This window comes from Corylus avellana, chromosome ca2 (assembly GCF_901000735.1).
Source record: "Corylus avellana chromosome ca2, CavTom2PMs-1.0".
Taxonomy (NCBI): Eukaryota; Viridiplantae; Streptophyta; class Magnoliopsida; order Fagales; family Betulaceae; genus Corylus; species Corylus avellana.
Window position 1 is genome coordinate 18,778,991 of NC_081542.1, and position 19,895 is coordinate 18,798,885.

At 35.3% G+C, this 19,895-nt stretch overlaps 3 protein-coding genes across 6 annotated transcripts; 1 reads left to right on the forward strand and 2 right to left on the reverse strand.

Moving 5' to 3' along the window:
• The first annotated feature begins 963 nt into the window (after positions 1-963).
• Positions 964-5,630, forward strand: LOC132172349 (pentatricopeptide repeat-containing protein At4g11690-like). 4 transcript variants are annotated; one of them, XR_009439134.1, is made up of 3 exons: positions 964-1,779; positions 4,049-4,142; positions 4,276-4,324. XR_009439134.1 is itself a non-coding variant. In XM_059583834.1 (2 exons), exon 1 carries the CDS (start codon positions 992-994, stop codon positions 1,772-1,774), a length of 783 nt encoding a protein of 260 aa, XP_059439817.1. In that variant the 5' UTR covers positions 964-991; the 3' UTR covers positions 1,775-1,779; positions 5,101-5,630. The 4 variants fall into 4 exon arrangements, 3 of the variants coding, with proteins under 3 accessions (XP_059439817.1, XP_059439816.1, XP_059439818.1); XM_059583834.1 differs by lacking the exons at positions 4,049-4,142; positions 4,276-4,324 and adding an exon at positions 5,101-5,630; XM_059583833.1 differs by lacking the exons at positions 4,049-4,142; positions 4,276-4,324 and adding an exon at positions 5,110-5,630.
• LOC132169225 (disease resistance protein RPM1-like) lies at positions 2,555-7,182 on the reverse strand. The gene is made up of 6 exons (XM_059580293.1): positions 7,007-7,182; positions 5,393-5,446; positions 3,937-5,323; positions 3,788-3,849; positions 3,086-3,718; positions 2,555-2,984 (listed from the first exon to the last, which is right to left on the reverse strand). Exons 1-6 carry the CDS (start codon positions 7,180-7,182, stop codon positions 2,555-2,557), a joined length of 2,742 nt encoding a protein of 913 aa, XP_059436276.1.
• A 2,635-nt stretch (positions 7,183-9,817) lies between these two features.
• Positions 9,818-12,628, reverse strand: LOC132169226 (disease resistance protein RPM1-like). The gene has a single exon (XM_059580294.1). The coding sequence runs from the start codon at positions 12,626-12,628 to the stop codon at positions 9,818-9,820; it is 2,811 nt and encodes a 936-aa protein (XP_059436277.1).
• Between the last annotated feature and the right edge of the window lie 7,267 nt (positions 12,629-19,895).

A 19,895-nucleotide genomic window follows, 5' to 3' on the forward strand; every position in this document is an offset into this window, starting at 1 on the left:
TTGATTTTGAAAGATTAACCTATGGAGATCTATTCTCCACAGTGAAAAAACTTGGCATTAAGATGTGCATCGATCAAAAAATGATCCGACAGCAGCTTAAGAATGCCAAGAAAGCTAAATATGAAATGAGAAATTTCTGTGAACAATTCGGGTTGCCTCCTATTGCTCCTTCAAAGAAGCATAAGAAGAAAACCAGAAAAGATTTCGTGAAATCTTCCCCTCCATATTACAACAGATCCAAGACAAGAAAATTTAATAAACCTAAATTTTCTAAGTCTCCCAAACGGAGTAAAAGTTCTAAATTTGAAAAATATTTTTCAAAAGATAAGTGTTTCAATTGTGGAGAAGCAGGACACTATGCTGATAAGTGCCCTAAACCTCCCAAAAAGATTAAATAAGAGATTAATGCTTTAAACAACAAGGACGATGAAAAGCAAAAAATCTTTCGAATTTTCCAAAACAATGGTTTTTCTGACTATTCTTCTAATGATGATCTTCCATCTTCTTCCAGTTCAGATTATCATTCTAGTTCCTCTGTTTATGAAAATTGTGTTAAATTTGAGAACTGTGCCGGTTCTTGCTGCAACACAAAAACTTGTTCAATGATGTCCAAATCAGAAGAATGGTTTTTGTTTTATTAGATTTGGCCCTTGGGGGTGGTTAGGCCCACCCCCAAGGGCCAAGGAGTCATCCCAGACAGCCAGTCTAGGGTGGCCAGGCCCAACGTGGCCCTTGGGGGTGGCTAGACCACCTCTTAATTTTTTATAATTTATTTTTTTAATATAAAATAATATTTTATTATTATTATTTTTGTTAATGAGGTAAGTGTCTCATTTGTGACTCTAAAACATTTTTAATTATCGGATCATTTTGGGCTGGAAAGGATTCTATTCCTACTTTGAGGGGTATGTGGATAGTACCCTTAATTTAAATGATCAAGTGAAACGGGTACACTTTAGGTAGCTATAGCAGCCGAGCAGAGTCGATCAGAATGAGATTACTCCAAATGAAGCAGCTTCAACATGTCGCCTTTCCCTCAAAATCCATCATCTCATTCGTCTTCCAAACTCCCATTGCACCACTATCTTCTTCTGCTTCTTCTTCTTCTTCTTCTTCTAGTGAAGCTTCTCCTGCATCAAAACCCATCACCAACTCAAGTCTAACTCAAGAAGAGCTCACAAAGATCAACCTCCTCCTCCCACGCCTCTGCCTCTCAAACCACCTTCCCACAGCAATCCACCTCACCTCCACAGTCCTCCTCACAAACCCACCTCCCAAATCCCTTTCTCTTTCCATTCTCGTCGACTCCCTCACTTCCCAGCCCGACATGTCCCTCCCCATGTCCCTCCTCACCCACCTCAAGCACAATCCAGCGGCGCATTCTCACCTCATCCACATCACCACCATGCTCATTGCTTCGTATTTCAAGAAGTACAAGCCCAAGGAGGCCTTGAAAGTCTTCGACTGGATGGTGAGGCGGGGCTCGCCGTGTGTGCTGGATGAGAAGGTTTGCGGAATTCTTGTTTATGGGTTTTGTAAGCAGGGGATGGTTCTTGAGGCCTTGAAGGTTTTGAGGGCGATGTTGGGTGTGAATTTGGTGCCGGGAAGAGATTTAGGGACGAGGGTTTATAGGGGTTTGCTGAGAGAGGCAAGGATTAAGGAAGCGCTGGAATTAAATGAGGCTTTGGGCTTGGTTAAGGATGTTGGTGGTGATGAGGCTGTGAAGAAGGCTTTGGGATTGTTGGATCACATGATTGCGCTTTGGACAGACTAGAACAGGTAAGCTTTTGTGTTATAGGTTGTGGCTTGTGGTTGTTTAAAGATAAATTGCTAGAATTGATAGTATGCTGCAATGTTGATTTTCTTCAATTGAAAATTTAGGACAAATTTTTATCCTTTATATACGGATTTTGACGTAGATCCTTTGGGATTGGATCTTTTCTTGAACTAAGATGGCAACCAGGTTGCATCCTCTGATGATTGGCACTAATTATTTGTTGTTCAAAGTTCATTCACACTTGTCTAGTGTAATAGAGAACTTTTTTCTAACAATTGTTACATGTAAAATGATAATACATAACTATTGCTGTTTTATGCTTGAACAAGCTTGTCCTCTTCTTTGCTGTTTGCTTAGAGCGCTGCTTTTGTCCTCCCTGCCTTTTGTATTTATTTCTTGTGATTGATATTGGTTAGCTATGCTGCACCATTCATTGTTGCAAAGCCATAGACTAAGAATCAAGGCTTATGATTATAAAAGGTCCTGTGTGCTGGTTAATGTCTAATTATCAAATCTAGATCCTTTTTATACAATAGATTAATATGAATCATTTTTCAATGGTGAAAACATCAAATATTAATATATAGAAAGTACAAAAAACAGAAAAGACCACAATTATAAGTGTCGAAGCTGTGGTAATTTATTCAATTGTTGCTTTGGTTGGAAATCACTGGCCTATGCAAAGCTTAAGCATGAAAATTCGGTTAGTGAAGACTCTTTATCATTACATATAAAGGAACTGCTAAAGTTTTTGAGGCAGTCCTGTGAGTTGGAGGTTCATACCTTGTCTTTCAGTGAAACTGCATGGCAGTTGGTCCTCCAAGACTCACCCTTGCAGACGCTCCAACAAATCTGAGTCACTAAGCTTGTATATTTGATATCGTTCTCCTTTAATCCTATACCTGAAACGGATGGTAGGTACCTTATGACTATCCAATAATCTTTGCCTCCATCTGGTTGCATACACAACACAAAGTTTTGTGGCACTTCAGAGAAGTCCAAAGTCTTGAGATTTTCCAGGTGCTGGATTCCGGAGGGTACCTCCTTTAGCTTCGGGCATGGTCCAATATCTAGTTGTTCAAGAAGGGGCAATGCTCCTTTGTCTATTTTCACCATCTTTAATCTGTCCAACTTTTTGAGTGTCAGCTTTTTGAGTTTTCGGAAACCACCTTCCTCAAAATGCAGCTCTTCTCCATCATAGCCCTGACTGAGGAAAAGATTAATTAAATTAGGCAAAGGCAGAAGATATTGTAGAGGATCTTCCTCCAACCCCGAGAAATATAAACCTAATGTGACAAGATTCTGAACTTTGGAATCCAGTTAGGCAACTCCTCCAACCGCCCCCTTAGAATGATGTGCTCTAAAAATTGAGGCGGAGATGAAATGGATTGTAAATTTAGAATTCCATCTTCACTGATCGAGCTTAAAGCCAAAATTTTAAGGTGATCCATACTTTTTATGGAGGCACACAGAGCCCTCCCATGTTCTGCGGGTATATTTGAGATGCCCAACATCCTCAACTGCCTCAACTTTCCTAGCTCCTTGATTAGACCAAGACCATGGTGATTTGCCTCCACAAGCGTCAACGACTGCAAGTCCTTTAAACATCCTACCCCCTCATGTATTTTCACTCCTTTAATTGAATACAAACTACTTTCAATTTCAAAGTCATAATAGTGTGCCAAAAGATGTCTCAACTTATGAAGCCTAAATATCTCAATTGGTAGCTCATGCACTGAGGTCTCAATGAGATTTAATTTCTGTAGGTTCTGTAGCCTACCCATCGACTTAGGAAGCATCTTCACTTTTGTATTCCTCAGACTTAAGTGTTTCAAGAGGAACAAATTCCCCACTTCTTCAGGAAGATAATCAATGGGAGCATCTTCAAAATCCAACACTTTTAAAAGCTTGAACTTTTTAAACAAGTTGACAAGGAAAGACCTGGGGATTGCAGTAATGTTAAAAAAGAAAGATAGACCGAACCCGAGAGTACTCAATGGTCTCTAAGACATTTTCTCTAGCATCATGGATTGATAGACACGGCTTTTCCCATTGAAACTTGAGTCATCTGCCTGCAAAACTTGACAGAAATTCAACTCTCCTGCCTTTAATAGGATGATTTCGTGTAACCGGTCATGGATTCTGTACTTTCTACGTACCTGATAATCAAGCTCTTCGAATGAAACTTGAACCAAGTTTCTGTGGAGGAGTTCCATTAAGTATTCTTCTGCAACCTCTTCTAATTGTTTGCCCTTGTTTCCTTTTATGAAGCCCTCAGCTATCCATAACCGAAACAATCTTGAATCAGTAATTGAATAGTCCTCCGGAAAAAGACCAAAGTACAAGAAGCAAGACTTAAAAAAAGGTAGTAAGGCAGATCGTGATAACTGAGAGAGAATTTTTGTAATACTTGTAAGGTGGGGATTACTTTCCAGCTCAGAACTGAGACCATCATACAACTTTTGCCATTCTAATGGAACCTTCTCCTTTGTTGACAGAAGACCACCTAAGGCAACAATTGCAAGTGGCAAGCCCTCACATTTTCTGACAATGTCCAACGACAATCTCACCAACTCCCTGGGACAACGCCTCTGAAACTCACATTGAAATGCCTTTCTGCAAAACAATTCCCAAGCCTTTTCCTGAGATAGAGGTTGCAGCTTGTGTACCTGATCAGATGAAGATTCTTTACAACAAGCACCAACACGATCACTGCGGGTTGTGATTAGTATCCTGCTGCCTCTGTTATTGCATGGTAAAGCATGTTTCACAATTTCCCAAAACTGTAACTTCCAGACATCATCAAAAGCCACAACATACTTCTTTTGCTCAAAATATTGCCTCAGCTGGCTAATTAGTGTGATTTCGTCCATCATGTCTATTTCCCCTTGAGCCAATTTTTTTGCCTGGTGGATTTGCTTTGTCATGGCCATGAGTATCTTCTGCATGTTGTATGATTGAGACACAGTGATCCAAACTCGGCAGTCAAAGTTTCCCTTCACTGAGTCATTCTCGTATACTTTCTTAGCAAGAGTAGTCTTACCAATCCCGCCCATGCCTACCACTGAAATCACTGAGCGCCTAGTTGCTCCCCCTAGCAGCCAGCTTACAAGTTCATCCCTTGTAGATTCAATACCCACAACTTCACCTTCTTCAATGAAAAGGGAACCCACTCGAGGGTCATGCCATGTGGCATTTGTCGCTCCACCACACGATCCTTGCTCTGAGGAATTTATGATATATCTTTCGCTTCGTTCCTTGATTTTATGAACTGATGTTTTGATATCTTGAATCTTGATGGCTATATCATGATGTGGTTTTAGTTTTTTCAGCAACCAACCAATTTTGTGGAGGAAAGCAACAAAGCCATGCTGATGACGATGCTGTGCTACATGAAGAATGTATTCGTCTAGAACATCTTCAATATGAAAGGCTGCCTCCCTCACTTGCTTCACCCACACTTTCATGCCATCTTGGAGGTCTCCTCCTTTCTTGGCCCGTGCATCGACATCTTTCAGGAAACAGTTGATGCTCTCCAGTTCATCACTAATACCCACAATTTACCTGTGGACACCGTTAAGCAGTTTTGCTTCTTGAACAAGCAACTGAACCAACTTGTCAATGAGGAGGGTCACAGCTATCTCTGCCATTGTTTCCTGGCTTCGAAATCTGGTTAATGATACTGTTGGCATTATCAATGAATTTTGCTTTAACTATATATGCCACATTAGAAAGTGAAATGAAGTTTTTCTTGTATACTTGATGCGTGCCTAGAGTAGCTTATGCTTTTAATGATATATGGATTACTTTTATAAAAGTGGAATGGAGCTCTTCTGGTAATGCTTGTCGTATACTTCTTGTTGACTCAGCTAGTTTCTTTTTATATTTATGGTGCTTGAAAGACTGCAGGTTATTCGTTCTCCTGGAAGGTGACTTCCCTTTTAACCATGTTTTCATTGCCTCCCAGTCTTTGTTCCTGCCACCTAAAAAGACCATTAACATTTCCAAGTCATATCTCAACTTTATTTGTAGTGGAAAATTCTAAAAAATTGTATTTACGAATTAATAGCATTGTTACTTTGTATTTTTCCATTCTATAATGATGCTAGTTAGGCGCTGAAAAAAAAAAAAAAAAAAAAAAGGTCAACTAAATAAGGTCAAGTTCCCATTTGGGACTTGACTCGCAACAAAAGGAAAGAAAAGAAAGAAAAAAGCCACAAAAAGAAAAGGGTTAAACACTATTTTAGCACATGTGGTTTGCACCAAAATCAAATAGTGACTTGAGTTTTTAAAAATATCGTAAATAGTACTTATAGTAAGCCAATAAACACATTTGGTACTTTAGTCAAGATTTTGTTAAGTTTTTTAACGGAATGTCACGTCACCCTTACATGTGGGTGTCACGTGGTGTGGTACCTGATTTTTTAGGTGTCACATCATATTTTATTTAAAAAATAAAAATAAAAAAATTCAAAAGAAATGAAAAACCAAAAAAATTTAAAAAAAATCCAAAAAAAAAAAAACATTGGGGTGGCCGAACGACCCCCTATTGGTGGCCGGCCACCCCATTTGGCTTGGGGGTGGTTCGGCCACCCCCAAGCCGGTTGTCTGGGGGTGGCCGAACCACCCCCATGGCCCAAGGGGGTGGTTCGGCCACCCCAATGTTTTTTTTTTTTGGGTTTTTATTATTATTATTTTTTTAAAAAAATATGATGTGGCACCCAAAACCCAGGTACCATGCCACGTGATGCCCACGTGTAAGGGTGATGTGACATTCCGTTAAAAAACTTAACGAAATTTTGATAGAGGTACCAAGTGAGTTTATTGGCGTACCACATATACTATTTGCGATATTTTTGAAAACCCAGGTGGCTATTTAATTTTGATGCAAACCACAGATACTGGAATAGTATTTAACTCTAAAAAAAAAAAGGTCACCTCAAAGATCAAAGAGTATTACCATTAAATTTGTGATAGATTATTTTATTGGTTTTTAATCCAATGATAATTTTAAAAGTTACATCGGTTTTGGAGGGATATAAGAAGAATATGAGAAAGACTTCTAGCATTACTCAAGATCAAACACACCAAGAGCTACAATCGAACACTCATTGTTAAGACAGTGTAGGAATAAAACTTTGTTGAAGATGACGTTGTGCCATGTGAAGAACGTATTCATCTATTAAATCTTCTATATGATAAGCTGTTTGTTTCACTTGTTTCACCCACATTTTGACGCCATCTTGGAGGTCTCCTTTATCGACATCTTTGAGGAAACATTGGATGCTCTCCCGTTCATCTTTAATGTCCACAACTTCCAGGTGCACACCATTGAGCCAATTTGATTCATGAACAATCAATTGAACCAACTTGTTGACGACAAAGGCCACAACGATTTCTGTCATGGTTTTTACTTTGATCTTCACTTAATGAATGATATTGTCACAGTTAGTAAAGAATTTGGGTTAAACTGTCACACCCCAAGCCCCAACCAGGACATGACTCCTATTAAGAATTGATATATATATATATATATATATATATATATATATGTATATATATATATATTTTATTTTTTATAAATAATCAAAATATCATTAAAAATAAAAAGTGTAACCCAAGTAAATAGGATCTATACAAGAGATACACTTACACTAATTAGTAGAAGGGTAAAAAAAAAATCTAAAAAATAAGCAAATTGGAAAAGACAAACGCAACTGTCCAAAGATAAAGATTATTGAAGATCAAAGACTGTTTATAGTAAGAACTGATATTCAAGGAAATTGAAACATTTTGTTACAATTCTATTTCATCCAAGAACGAACTATTTGTACTACCAAATCATATCATAAACAATTCTACTTGCGTTTCCTGTCTCAAAGTTAATCAAAAAACATAAAAATCTTCCACCAAAACATCCCCAGAAAGAAAACCAAAAGATCAATATATACAGCTATATGAAACATGATAATTCACAAATTCAATATTCATCATAACCAAAAACGAAACAAAAAACCCAACCTCTTGGCTTGCTTATCCGGAGCAATGGCCTTCTTGGCCTCTATAAGCTCCAACATCGAACCCCCATCCACGTGCTTCGGCCCCTCCGGCTGCCTGCCACCGTCGTCATGTTTTGGAGTCTATCTCTCTCTCTCTATCTCTGTGGAGGAGTTTCCTCTCTATCTCTCTCCGTCTAAGAGGCTACGCCAAGACCTTTCTTGCCAACAGATCTTTCGTTGTAATTTTGGCAACTTGAAACTGTTTCGGTTATGAAGAATGGGACACTCTTGTCTTGAGAAGCACTTGAAACAAATGGCATAAGAACAGAAATGGGCCTTCTTAGACCTCACCTCGATCGTTAGCCACTGAAGACACGTGGATTGACACAACAAAATCATCCTCAAACCCGAAGTTTTCTAATCCAATTATGCATGTCAGTATCTTAATTCCTCCATTCTAATTTTCTAATCAATTCATCTTCAAATCTCAGCAAATTTGAAGACAAAGATGGTAGCATTTAACTTGGCTCAACTGCAAATTTTAAACATGCTTTATTTTGTTGAAGATTTGGAGAGTTGTACGTGTCACTGTTGCTTTGTCCGCATTAACATGCTGAGACAATTTTAAACTTATTATCACTAATGTGATACTAATCACTTCCACCATTCTTATTTAAGGTAATATTCCATCGTACATGAAATTCTACCACTCTTTCTTTTGCACGAGACATATACCGTACCCCATTGTTTGAGCTATCTGTGTAGGTTGAGAATGAGACTTCTTTCTATTCACTAAGGGACTCATTAAGGGTATGGTTGGTATGCGGATTAGAGCTCAAAATAGAATAGCTATACGGGAGAATAGTTATTCCATTCATTTGGTTATTTAATTATTCACAGGATAACAATCTATGTTGAATAGTTATTCTTCAAAATGAGAAATAGCTACAATCTATATATGTTGAATAGTTATTCTTCAAAATGAGAAATAGCTAGGAATAACGACTATAGCTTTCATGAGGGAATAGCACACATTAATATCCACACAAAAGCCATCCATTAAGAAAGTAGTCCCTCTTGTCACTGAACAGTAGTAGTGCCTTATAATACTCATTTTATTTATTGCTTTCAATGGCCTCTTGTTCCATTGATCTGTTGTCGAAGCCAAGCCATGAACTGAAAGATTTGATGTCGAATCAAAGCACCAAGAAGAACAACTGCAAAAGACACAAGGAAAAACTATTGTACATGAGAATGCATTTCAAGCTCCTCCCTGATTAAACATTGTCCACTCAAAATGCCAGTTTAACCAAATACATAACCCATTTTTTTTAAAGCATTTCAGCGTTGTTTTAACATTTTAGTCTCTGAAGTTATACTATAATGCGATGTTATTTCAAGGCAATTTTGTTCTATTATAATTAATTGGATAATGGATGGTGCGAGTTCGAAGGTCTTGAATATTTCCAATTTATGGGGAAATACAACAAAAATATAACTCTTTTATGAAAATACTCCAATGTCCTATTGTGGCATAAGAGTAACAATTTCTTATACTAAATAAACTATCCATTATAACACATTGGTTTCAAAGCCCTCAAAACTGTTACATATGAGAATAAACCCCCCCCCCCCCCCCCTCTAAAATCCTCTATGTTGGCCCAAGTCTAATTACAACGGCTAGATCCTTGTCGTTACATAGATTAGTAGTATCAAACTATTTTTAGTGATGACAGATTAAAATATCAAATTAATAGAAGTACAACAAACAAGGAACACAATTTAGAGAGCAAAAGGAGTTGGTAGTATTTCTAACTGTAGCTTAGGTGGGAACTCATTGAGTGGCTAATGTAAGACTTTCTTAGTTAGCCACATAATGTGAAAAATTTTATCATTATATATATATATATATATATATATATATATATATATATATATATATATATATATATATATAAAATCATGGAAAACTTGTGGCTAATTAGCGGTGCATACCTTGTTCATCACTGAAATTTTACATGGTAGTTTGATTCTCCAAGACTCACCCTTGTAGATGCTCCAATAAGTCCGAGTCACTGAGCTTGTATATTTGATATCGTTCTCCTTTAATCCTATACCTGAGACGTATAGTAGTTACCTTCTGGACTTTCCAATAATCTTTGCCTCCATCAGGTTGCATACGTAGCACAAATTCTCTCTGCATTTCATAAAAGTCGATAAGCTTTAGGCTTTCAAGGTGTTGTATTCCAGAGGGTACCTCCTTCATTTGCAGGCATGGCCCAATCTCTAGTTGCTCAAGACTAGGCAATGATCCTTTCTCCATTTCCACCATCTTTAATTTTTTCATATCTCTGAGGGTGAGCCTCTTGAGTCTTCGAAAACTACCTTTCTCAAAATGCAGTTGCTCCCCATCATACGCATGATTAACGGAAAGGGTAATTAGATTTGGCAAAGCTTGGACATACGACAGTGGATATTCCTTTAATGATGAGAAAAATAAGATTAATGTGACCAGATTTTGAAGCTCTCGAATCCAGTTCGGCAACTTCTTCAATCGCCCTCTTAGATAGATATGCTTTAGAAATGGAGGTGGCGAAGAAATTGATTCTAAGTCTACAATCTCATCTTCACTAATTGAGGCTACAATCAAAACTTTAAGGTGGACCATGTTTTGTATGGCAGCACATAGGGCCCTCCCACGTTCTGCGGTCATATTTGAAATGCCCAACTTCCTCAATTGACTCAACTTTTCGAGCTCTTTAAATAGACCGACCCCATGATGGTTTGCCTCAATCAATGTTAGCATCTGCAAGTCCTTGAAACATCCAACGCCTTCATGTAATTTTACTCCTTTAATTGAATAAAAGCTACTTTTAATTTCGAAGTCATGAGAATGAGCCAAGATTTGTCTCAGCTTATAAAGCCTAAATATCTCAGTCGGTAGCTCACGCACTTCGGTTTCCATAACATTTAGTGTCTGAAGGTTTTGTAGCCTACCCACCGACTTTGGAAGTATCTTTACTTTGGTTCTCCTCAAACCTAAGCTCTTCAAGTGGAATAAATTACCCACTTCTTGAGGAAGATAATCAATGGGAGCGTCTTCAAAATCCAATACTTTCAAAAGCTTGAACTTTTGAAACAATTTAACTATGAAAGACCTGGGAAGTTCAGTAATGTTGAAGAGAAAAATAGAACGAACCCGAGAGTACTCACTTGACTCAAAAACATTTTCTGTAGCATCGTGGATTGATAGGCATCGACTTTTTCCATGGGAAGTTGTGTCATCTGCATCAAGAACTTGACACAAATTCAACTCATGAGCCTTTGATAGGATGATTTCATGTAGCAGATCATGGATTCTGTACTTTTCGTGCATCTCATAATCAAGCTCCCCAAATGAAACTTGAACCAAGTTTCTGTGGATGAGTTCCATTAAAAATTCTTCTGCTACATCTTCCAATGGTTTTCCCTTCTTTCTTGTAATAAATCCCTCAGCAACCCATAGCCAAACTAATCTTGCACCACTAATTGAGTAGTCCTCTGGAAAAATACCGAAGTACAAGTAGCAAGACTTTAAGTAGCATGGAAGATCATGATAACTAAGAGAGAGAATTTTTGTGACACTTGTAAGGTGGGGATTGCATTCTAGCTCGTAACTGAGGCTATCATGCAACTTTTTCCATTCTGATGGCACCTTCTCCTTTGTTGACAGAAGACCACCTACGGCAACAATTGCAAGTGGCAAACCTTCACATTTTTTGACAATTTCCATCGACAGTCTCATCAACTCACTGGGACAACATCTCTGAAACTCGGTTTGGAATGCCTTTCTGCAAAACAATTCCCAAGCCTTTTCTTGAGGTAGAGGTTGTAGCTTGTGTACCGTATCAGTTAAAGATTCTTTACATGAAACACCGATGAGTTCACTGCGTGTTGTGATGATAATCCTGCTGCCTTTGTCGCTGCATGGTAAAGAATGTTTCACAATTTCCCAGAACTCTGTCTTCCAGACGTCATCAAAAACCACAACATACTTCTTTTGTTGTAAACATTTCCTCAGCTGGCTAATTAGTGTGATCTCGTCTGTCATATCTATTTGCCCTAGAGCTATTATTTCTTCGTGGTAGATTTGATTTACCATGGACATGAGTATCTTTTGGACATTGTATGACTGAGACACTGTGATCCAAACACGGCAGTCAAAATGCCTTTTCAGTAATTCATTCTCATATACTTTCCTAACAAGAGTTGTCTTACCAATTCCGCCCATGCCTACCACTGAAATCACAGAGCGTTTAGATTCTCCCCCCACCAACCAGCTTGCGAGTTCATCCCTTGTATACTCAATGCCCACAACTTCATCTTCCTCCATGAAAAGTGAACCCACACGAGGATCATGCCATGTAACATTTGTTGCACTGCCACTTGATCCTTGCTTTGAGGAACTGAAACCATATCTTTCACTTCGTTCCTTGATTTCACGAACTGATAGTTTGATATCTTGAATCTTGGTAGCTATGTCGTGTTGTGGTTTTAGTTTCTTCAATAAACGGCCAATTTTATGGAGGAAAGCAATAAAACTTTGTTGATGATGACAACGTTGTGCCTCGTGAAGAACATATTCATCTATTACGTCTTCTATATGATAGGCTACTTCTCTCACTTGTTTCACCCACATTTTGACGTCATCTTGGAGGTCTCCTTTATCTGCATCTTTGAGGAAACACTGGATGCTGTCCAGTTCATCTTTAATGTCCACAACTTCCCGATGGACACCCTTTAGCAGTTTTGATTCATGGACAATCAATTGAACCAGCTCATTGATGACAAGGGCCACAACAGTTTCTGTCATGATTTCTTCTATATATGATCTTCACCTAGTGAATGATACTGCCACAATTAGAATTGAATTTTGGTTAATTGTCACGTCCCAAGCCCAAAGCAAGACCTGAGGCTTGCTTAGAACTAATATATATATATATATTTTTGTAAGAAATCAAAATATCATTAAAAAACGAAAACGCAACTCAGGTAAACACAAATTATAAAAGAGAAGCATCTAGCTAGAAGAATACAAAAAAATAAAAAATTGTAAATCCTGAAAAACTAAGTAGATTAGGAAAGAGAAAAACAACTGTCCAAAAGTAAAGAGTAATGAAAAACAAAGAATATTTATACTAAGGACTAACATTAAACCTAATTTAAACATTTCCTTAGAATTCTATTTTATCCAATAACCAACTATTTATACTACCAATCTGCTAATAAAACATCAATTAGAGATCACTATATATATAATCCAACAAAACATAATAACAGAATACATTATCTCGTTGAAGTACTCGATCCTAATGGCCAAACACAATAAATCAAAAATAGCAAATCGTCTCGAATTAAGTCATATTCTCTCAGCAGCATAATATGGGCCCAATTCTGAAATTTTAAAAAACATAAAAACCAAAATGAACTAATGGAAAGAAAAATATAAAATAAATTTTACTTGCGTGCACACAAGGTTCTAGAATGGCATTTAAACAGGTAAAAAATTTATTTTTCAGATTCCAATAGTTAAGCTGCATGCTTCTCTCGCTAATAAATCAAGTCGTCATTCTAATAAACTAAATTTTTTTTTTTTTTTTTTTTTTTTTTTAAAAAACAACGCTATGAGTGACAATAATAACATAACAAGAAATATGCCCTAATTCATTAAGCCTAAACCGCAATATTTCTACAACCAAACTTTACTTGGCAGCCCTTAAACTAAGACAGGATAGCACTGAAATTCCTCCAAATTCTTCCAAACACCCCATACATACATGAGAAATGCTAGCTGGGGGTCAATATTTGGCCCATATTTTCCTACAAATTCAATAGATTAACCATTAGATTTATAAGATTCACCATTGACTTCTATGGGGTTTACATAAGTCCACAAATGTAATTGTTGATTTGTAGGAGAATATGAGAAACTTATTGACCCCCTAACATTTCTCTACATATATAGCTGTCAAATTCTTCCCTCTCCTTTACCACCCCTAAGAAAAGAACACAAACCAATAATGACCACTCTGAATGCTTGATTATTAGTACCTCAATTTCTTCTGCTAACCTATTAACAATGTCTTAGATACAGAGACATCAATAATATTCATTTGTTTACAATTAAAGATTATAATTAAGTTCTGTGTTTCTCATCCCATAGCCATCATATGTGTCTCTAACAGACCCAACATTTCAGACATATCCATCAAACCCCTATAAACTTTTATGGACATCTTATTACCATATCTATATTATTATTATTATTATCTGAACAAATATTTTAGTACCGTATTGAAAGGAACTCCCAAATGCACGATGCTGTCTCAATTTCAGTAAACTACAAATGCCGTTAACCTACTAGAAAAACTCTATGATTATGTTTCAGCAAACATCTTTCAGTTGTAACGACGTATAAAAATACTTGCCCCATTTACGCTATTACTTTAAAAGAATTAGTTAATTTGAAAATTTTGTAAGATCTCTTTATAAACCACTCACTATACATGTAGACTATTTCTTATCTTCTGATTTGAGTGTTGCATTGATTCTAAGGGGAAGACAACCATTGTTTTGCACGGGAAATAAATACTTGTCAAGTCATACACACAAGCAAGCCCATGATACTCAAATCAAATAGCAACAATAATATTGCCAAACCAGCTGCTTAGCGTTCAAATTAATAAAGGAAATAATCTTTCAGTGGGTTATGCAATAAGCTTCCGAAATACTAACATCTAAATTTAGGCATCGTTTAGTTTACAGAATAAGTATTCAATTAGGAAACAGTATAGCTATTGCTAAGAATAGAGGAGAGTGGAATGAAATAATTGTTCTTATTCCTTAGTTTAATGACAACACATGTTTTAAGTGAAAATGAATCAAAATTACTAAAAAATTCATCCCTACTTTTTTTTCAACTTATATATATATATAAATTAAATGGGTCGCCCACTCATCAATGGGTGGTCGCAACCCTCCCCCCCGCGGAGTCCCTAGGGGGGGGACCACCACGAGGCGCTTCGGCGGTGGTGCTACCACCCCAGCCTCTTTTGTCCACACCAGCTTTATTTTCCATTTTTTTTTTTTTTGTTCTTGATTTTTCTTTTGTAAGTTTGAAATATATATATATATATATATAGGGGTATTATTTTGAAAAATGCAGCTTATTCCTCCGTGCAAGTGATTAGTTATTCTCACGGGAATAACCATTCCTAAGAATAGACTCTTACTACATAAAAAAATGGCAATTCCATAAGAATAGTACTCATTCACTTCCATGAGTCTATTTCGTAAACCAAACGGTCGTTAGTTATACAGAATCCAAAGAAACATCAGAAGCTCCTACTCAAATCGCTCTGACCATTTTATTCAACTATTTTTCTATCGTTCGTTTTTCACGAATACTATGCCACTCATATTTCCTTCTTGCAACTACTTCTCATAAATGTAAACACCCGCAATCTAAATCTTCCCCTCTGAAGCAAACCAAATGAAAACAAGAACACCCACTAACCAAAAACAGAAAACCCACATAAAAATCCAATCTTTAAAGCAAAAGAGAAGAACACCCAAAAAAGAAGTCACGTTTAGAAAGAACATTGCAGAAACTAGCTAGGGGAATTTGAAGCTTTTACCTTGAATTACATTGCGTATGGCTGCTGTTTTTAACTTGCATGTGTTGTTGGCCCAAACGATGGAGAAATTAGCTTCAGTTTCAGTGTTTTATATTTTTTCCTGAGTAGTTTCAGTTTTTGAGTTAAAAGAATGGAAAAGTTAGAGACATGTATATGGGCTTCCGATTTGCTTCTGATTTATAACTATATGGTGGTGAGTAGTTATGCTTCTGATTTACCTTCTATTGGCTCATCTAGTTTTCTTTTTCCATATTCTTATGATGCGTCGGAGGAATTTCTGTCCAAAAAGTAATTAATTCTCCTTGGGAAGTCATTCCCCTTGACCATTTCTTAATAGGTACGAGAAGTCTAGCCGCAGTCAGCACACAAGTAATTAAATTGAACCAGGATGCAACCTCTTCTTTTCCTTGGACCAACCAAAAGTTCAGTACATTATTCAGTAGAACGGAAAACAAGGAAAAACAATATTGTCAGCTAAATGAGGTAAGTTTTCATTTCAGCTTTGAGGTGGCAGAGAGGCGAGTCAAGACAATAGCAAGAGTCGTCAAAAAGTCAACGTATATATTAACGACGCGTTATTTACCCAGAAATCCGAATTAAGCACATAAGTCAAGATACAGTAAAGTAGAAAAACCTAAAAACGACTGGGATTGGAAAAAATGCATAAGATTTTTGAAATTTGAGTGAACCTAGTTGTATAGCAGCAATATATATATATATAGAAAGCCCGACCATCCGAGAGTTTTCCAATCAATCTCAAAACTGCTTTAAAATGTACATGTTTATATTGATTTTCTTAGGTTGTCTTTTAAAAGTTTGTTAAAGCACTAGGACTAGGAGTAGCTTCCTTTAGCTTTTCTTTAAATTTATGAAATTAAGTTACTTTTGTTTTTCTATTCAAATTAACTAGACAATAGATTCTCTTATCATTTGCCTATATCATTGAAATATTCTTTCAAATCAATGTTATAAGAAAGAGAGACCGAAAAGATGATAAAAAAAGCTTTGTTTTCTATTTTTAAAGTGCTACACAAGATCGTTTAGAAAACACTAAAAGAGTTTGTTGTAAGTGAGTTTTTACGAGCCTTCTTTACATTTAGGAATGATAATGAAATTTAAATAGTGTATTGCTAGTGCTCTAGCAATTTTACCATTGGACATGTAACTAAAGAGGGAAATTCAATGATAAGTTTTTCAAGAGGGGCTAATTTCTAAAGTGATGGTTGTAGGAAATTCTTATAACTCAGCATCTAAAAATGACATGTGTTTTTTAGCATGTATAAAAAACATATTTTTTTAATAGCATGTAATTCTCATATGTTTTTTTAATAGTATTAATAAGAGAGTATGTGCTTCTCACATACTTAAAAAAACACGTGCTAATTTTTAGAAGCGGAGTTGTAAGAGTTGTTTGTGAGAATTGTTTGTCCTTTCTAAAGTCGGTGGCACTATGTACACAATGTTCTGGGCATGTAGATTAGGTTAAAAAAAAAAAAATCTGAGATTAGGTGAATTAATAGCAAAGATGTGATGTATTATAAACATTTGACTTTTAAGGTTGCATTGTCAAAGCTTGGGTGCATGCAACTGTGCTCAACAAGCTTGAATTGGCCAGAAGTCACAATCTTACCAAACCACCGACATTGTTGAAATACTTGTCATATATATATATATATATATATATATATATATATATATATAAAAGCCGAGTTTTGACGTAAGGAATGCTTAGAATTGCGACACGTGTCCTCCTAACTCCATCTCCCACGTCTCTTTCTCTCTCTCTCCTTCTATCTCAACTTAAATGTTTTAAACTAATTCTATGGTTTAAGACATTTAATTAATTGTGCTAACTCTTACTCAACCATAATTTGTGTTTCAACCGTTTTTTGTCTCCCTCTCTCTCCCTTTATCTCCACTTAAATGTCTTAAACTAATTCTATGGTTTAAGACAATTAATTGTGCTAACTCTCACTCTCCCATAATTTGTGTTTCAATCGTTTTTTTTTTTTTAATTAATTGTGTTAACTCTCTCCCATAATTTGTGTTTCAATCGTTTTTTGTCAATCTCTCTCTCTCCCTCTATCTCCACTTAATTGTCTTAAATCTCTCTCCCATAATTTTATATTTGAATTCTTTTTCTTTTTTTTTTTAATTAATTTTGCTAACTCTCACTCTCCCATAATCTCTTTCTCTCCCATAATTTATGTTTCAACCGTTTTTTTTTAATATTTTATGTTTGAACCTTTTCTTTTCTCTCTCTAAACTAATTATATGGTTTAAGTGTCTTAACTATTTCTGTCTCCCACTATCTCCACTTAAATGTCTTAAATCTTTCTCCCATAATTTTATATCTGAATTCGTTTTTTTTTTTTTTAATTAATTGTGCTAACTCTCACTCTCCCATAATCTCTCTCTCTCCCATAATTTATTTTTCAACTGTTTTTTTTTTAATATAGTTTTATGTTTGAACCTTTTATTTTCTCTCTCTAAACTAATTATATGGTTTAAGTGTCTTAACTATTTATTTCTCCCATAATTTTGTCTCTCTCTCTCTCTCTCCCTCTATCTCCACTTAAATGTCTTAAATCTCTCTCCCATAATTTTATATCTAAATTCATTTTTTTTTAATTAATTGTGCTAACTCTCACTCTCCCATAAAAGCCGAGTTTTGACGTAGGGAGTGCTTAGAATTGCGACACGTGTCCTCCTAACTCCATTTTTTTTTTGTCTTAACTCTCTCTCCCATAAATCCGTAGGTCTCTCTCTCTCCCTCTATCTCCACTTAAATGTCTTAAATCTCTCTCGCTCTCCCATAATTTATGTTTGAACCGATTTTTTGATTTTTTATTTGTAATGCATTGCATTGTCTTAATGAAGAAAACAAAAGGTTTTCAAATTCTCTATTTCTCCGTCTTTATTTAATTTTCTTTTTATCTTCTCTTGCTTTATGTTTATATCTCAATGTGAGATATATTATCATATATATTCATCATCATATATAAAAGCCGAGTTTTGGCTCGGAGAGAGCGTAGAATTGCGACACGTGTCCTGAACTTTTTTTTTTTTGGTCTTAACTCTCTCTCCCACAAATCTGTAGGTCTCTCTCTCTCCCTCTATCTGCACTTAAATGTCTTAAATCTTTCTTTCTCCCATAATTTATGTTTGAACCGATTTTTTTTATTTTTTATTTGTAATGCATTGAATTGTCTTAATGAAGAAAACAAAAGGTTTTCAAATTCTCTATTTCTCTCTCTTTATTTAATTTTCTTTTTATCTTCTCTTTCTTTATGTTTATATCTCAATATGAGACAATTAAAATGTATGAGTTTTATTTGTAATATATTTAATTGTCTTAATGAAGAAAACAAAAGGTTCTCAAATTCTCTCTTTCTCTCTCTGTTTATTTTTCTTTTTCTCTTCTCTTGCTTTATATTTATATCTCAATGTTCCTCTATCAATTTCACACTCAAATCAGGAAAAAGACAAGACTACAAGAGAGAGGTAGAGAGAGTTTCTAATCATTGTTTCTCAATGATTTCTTTTCTTTATTTTATTTTTTTGCAATAACAGTTCTTTTCAATTTTTCAATCGTTATTTCTCAATGAAAAATTATACTATTCTCAATGAAGAATATAATAGTTATTTTCATTTTATTCGTTTTTTTTTATCTTTATTTTCGGTGCTTACGTTCTTTCATTTTTGTTTTTGTCCCTTATATCTTTTTCTAATTTTTTTTTCTTCTCTTACTTTCTATTTATATCTCAATGTTCCTTTGTAAATTTCACAATTAATTCAGAAAAAGACGAGAGAGAGAGAGAGAGATTTGCATTGCTGTTTCTCAATGAAAAATTATACTACAGTTCTTTTTTATATATATATATTTTTTCTAGAACAGTTTTTTTCAATTTTCCAATCGTTGTTTCTCAATGAAAAATTATACTACAGTTTTTTTTTATTATTATTATTTGTTTTTTTTTTATCTAGAATAGTTATTTTCAATTAGTATTTTCATTTTTTTTTTCCTTTTTTTTATCTTTATTTCCGGTGCTTATGTTCTTCCTTTTTTTTTTTGTCCCTTATTTTTTTTTTCTAATTTATATATTATTTTTTATTCAAATGATTACTTTTCTTTGGTAAATTTTACATTGAACTCAAGAAATAATAATGAGAGAGAGAGTTTCTTATCGCTATTTTTGATTGATAATTTTTTAGTTTGTACATGTTGTTCATTGAGTAATTTAATTTTTTTTATCTGTTTACATGCTTAATTAATGGATGACATTGGTTTTTAAGGTTTCATGGGAATCGGAAAACGTATACAGTAGAAAAAAGACAATTCTTTCAATTATATTAAAATTTTATTTTTAGTTTTTTATTTTATCTTTATTTAATTTATTTATGTTCTTCCATTGTTATCCCTTAAATTTTCTACTAATTTAT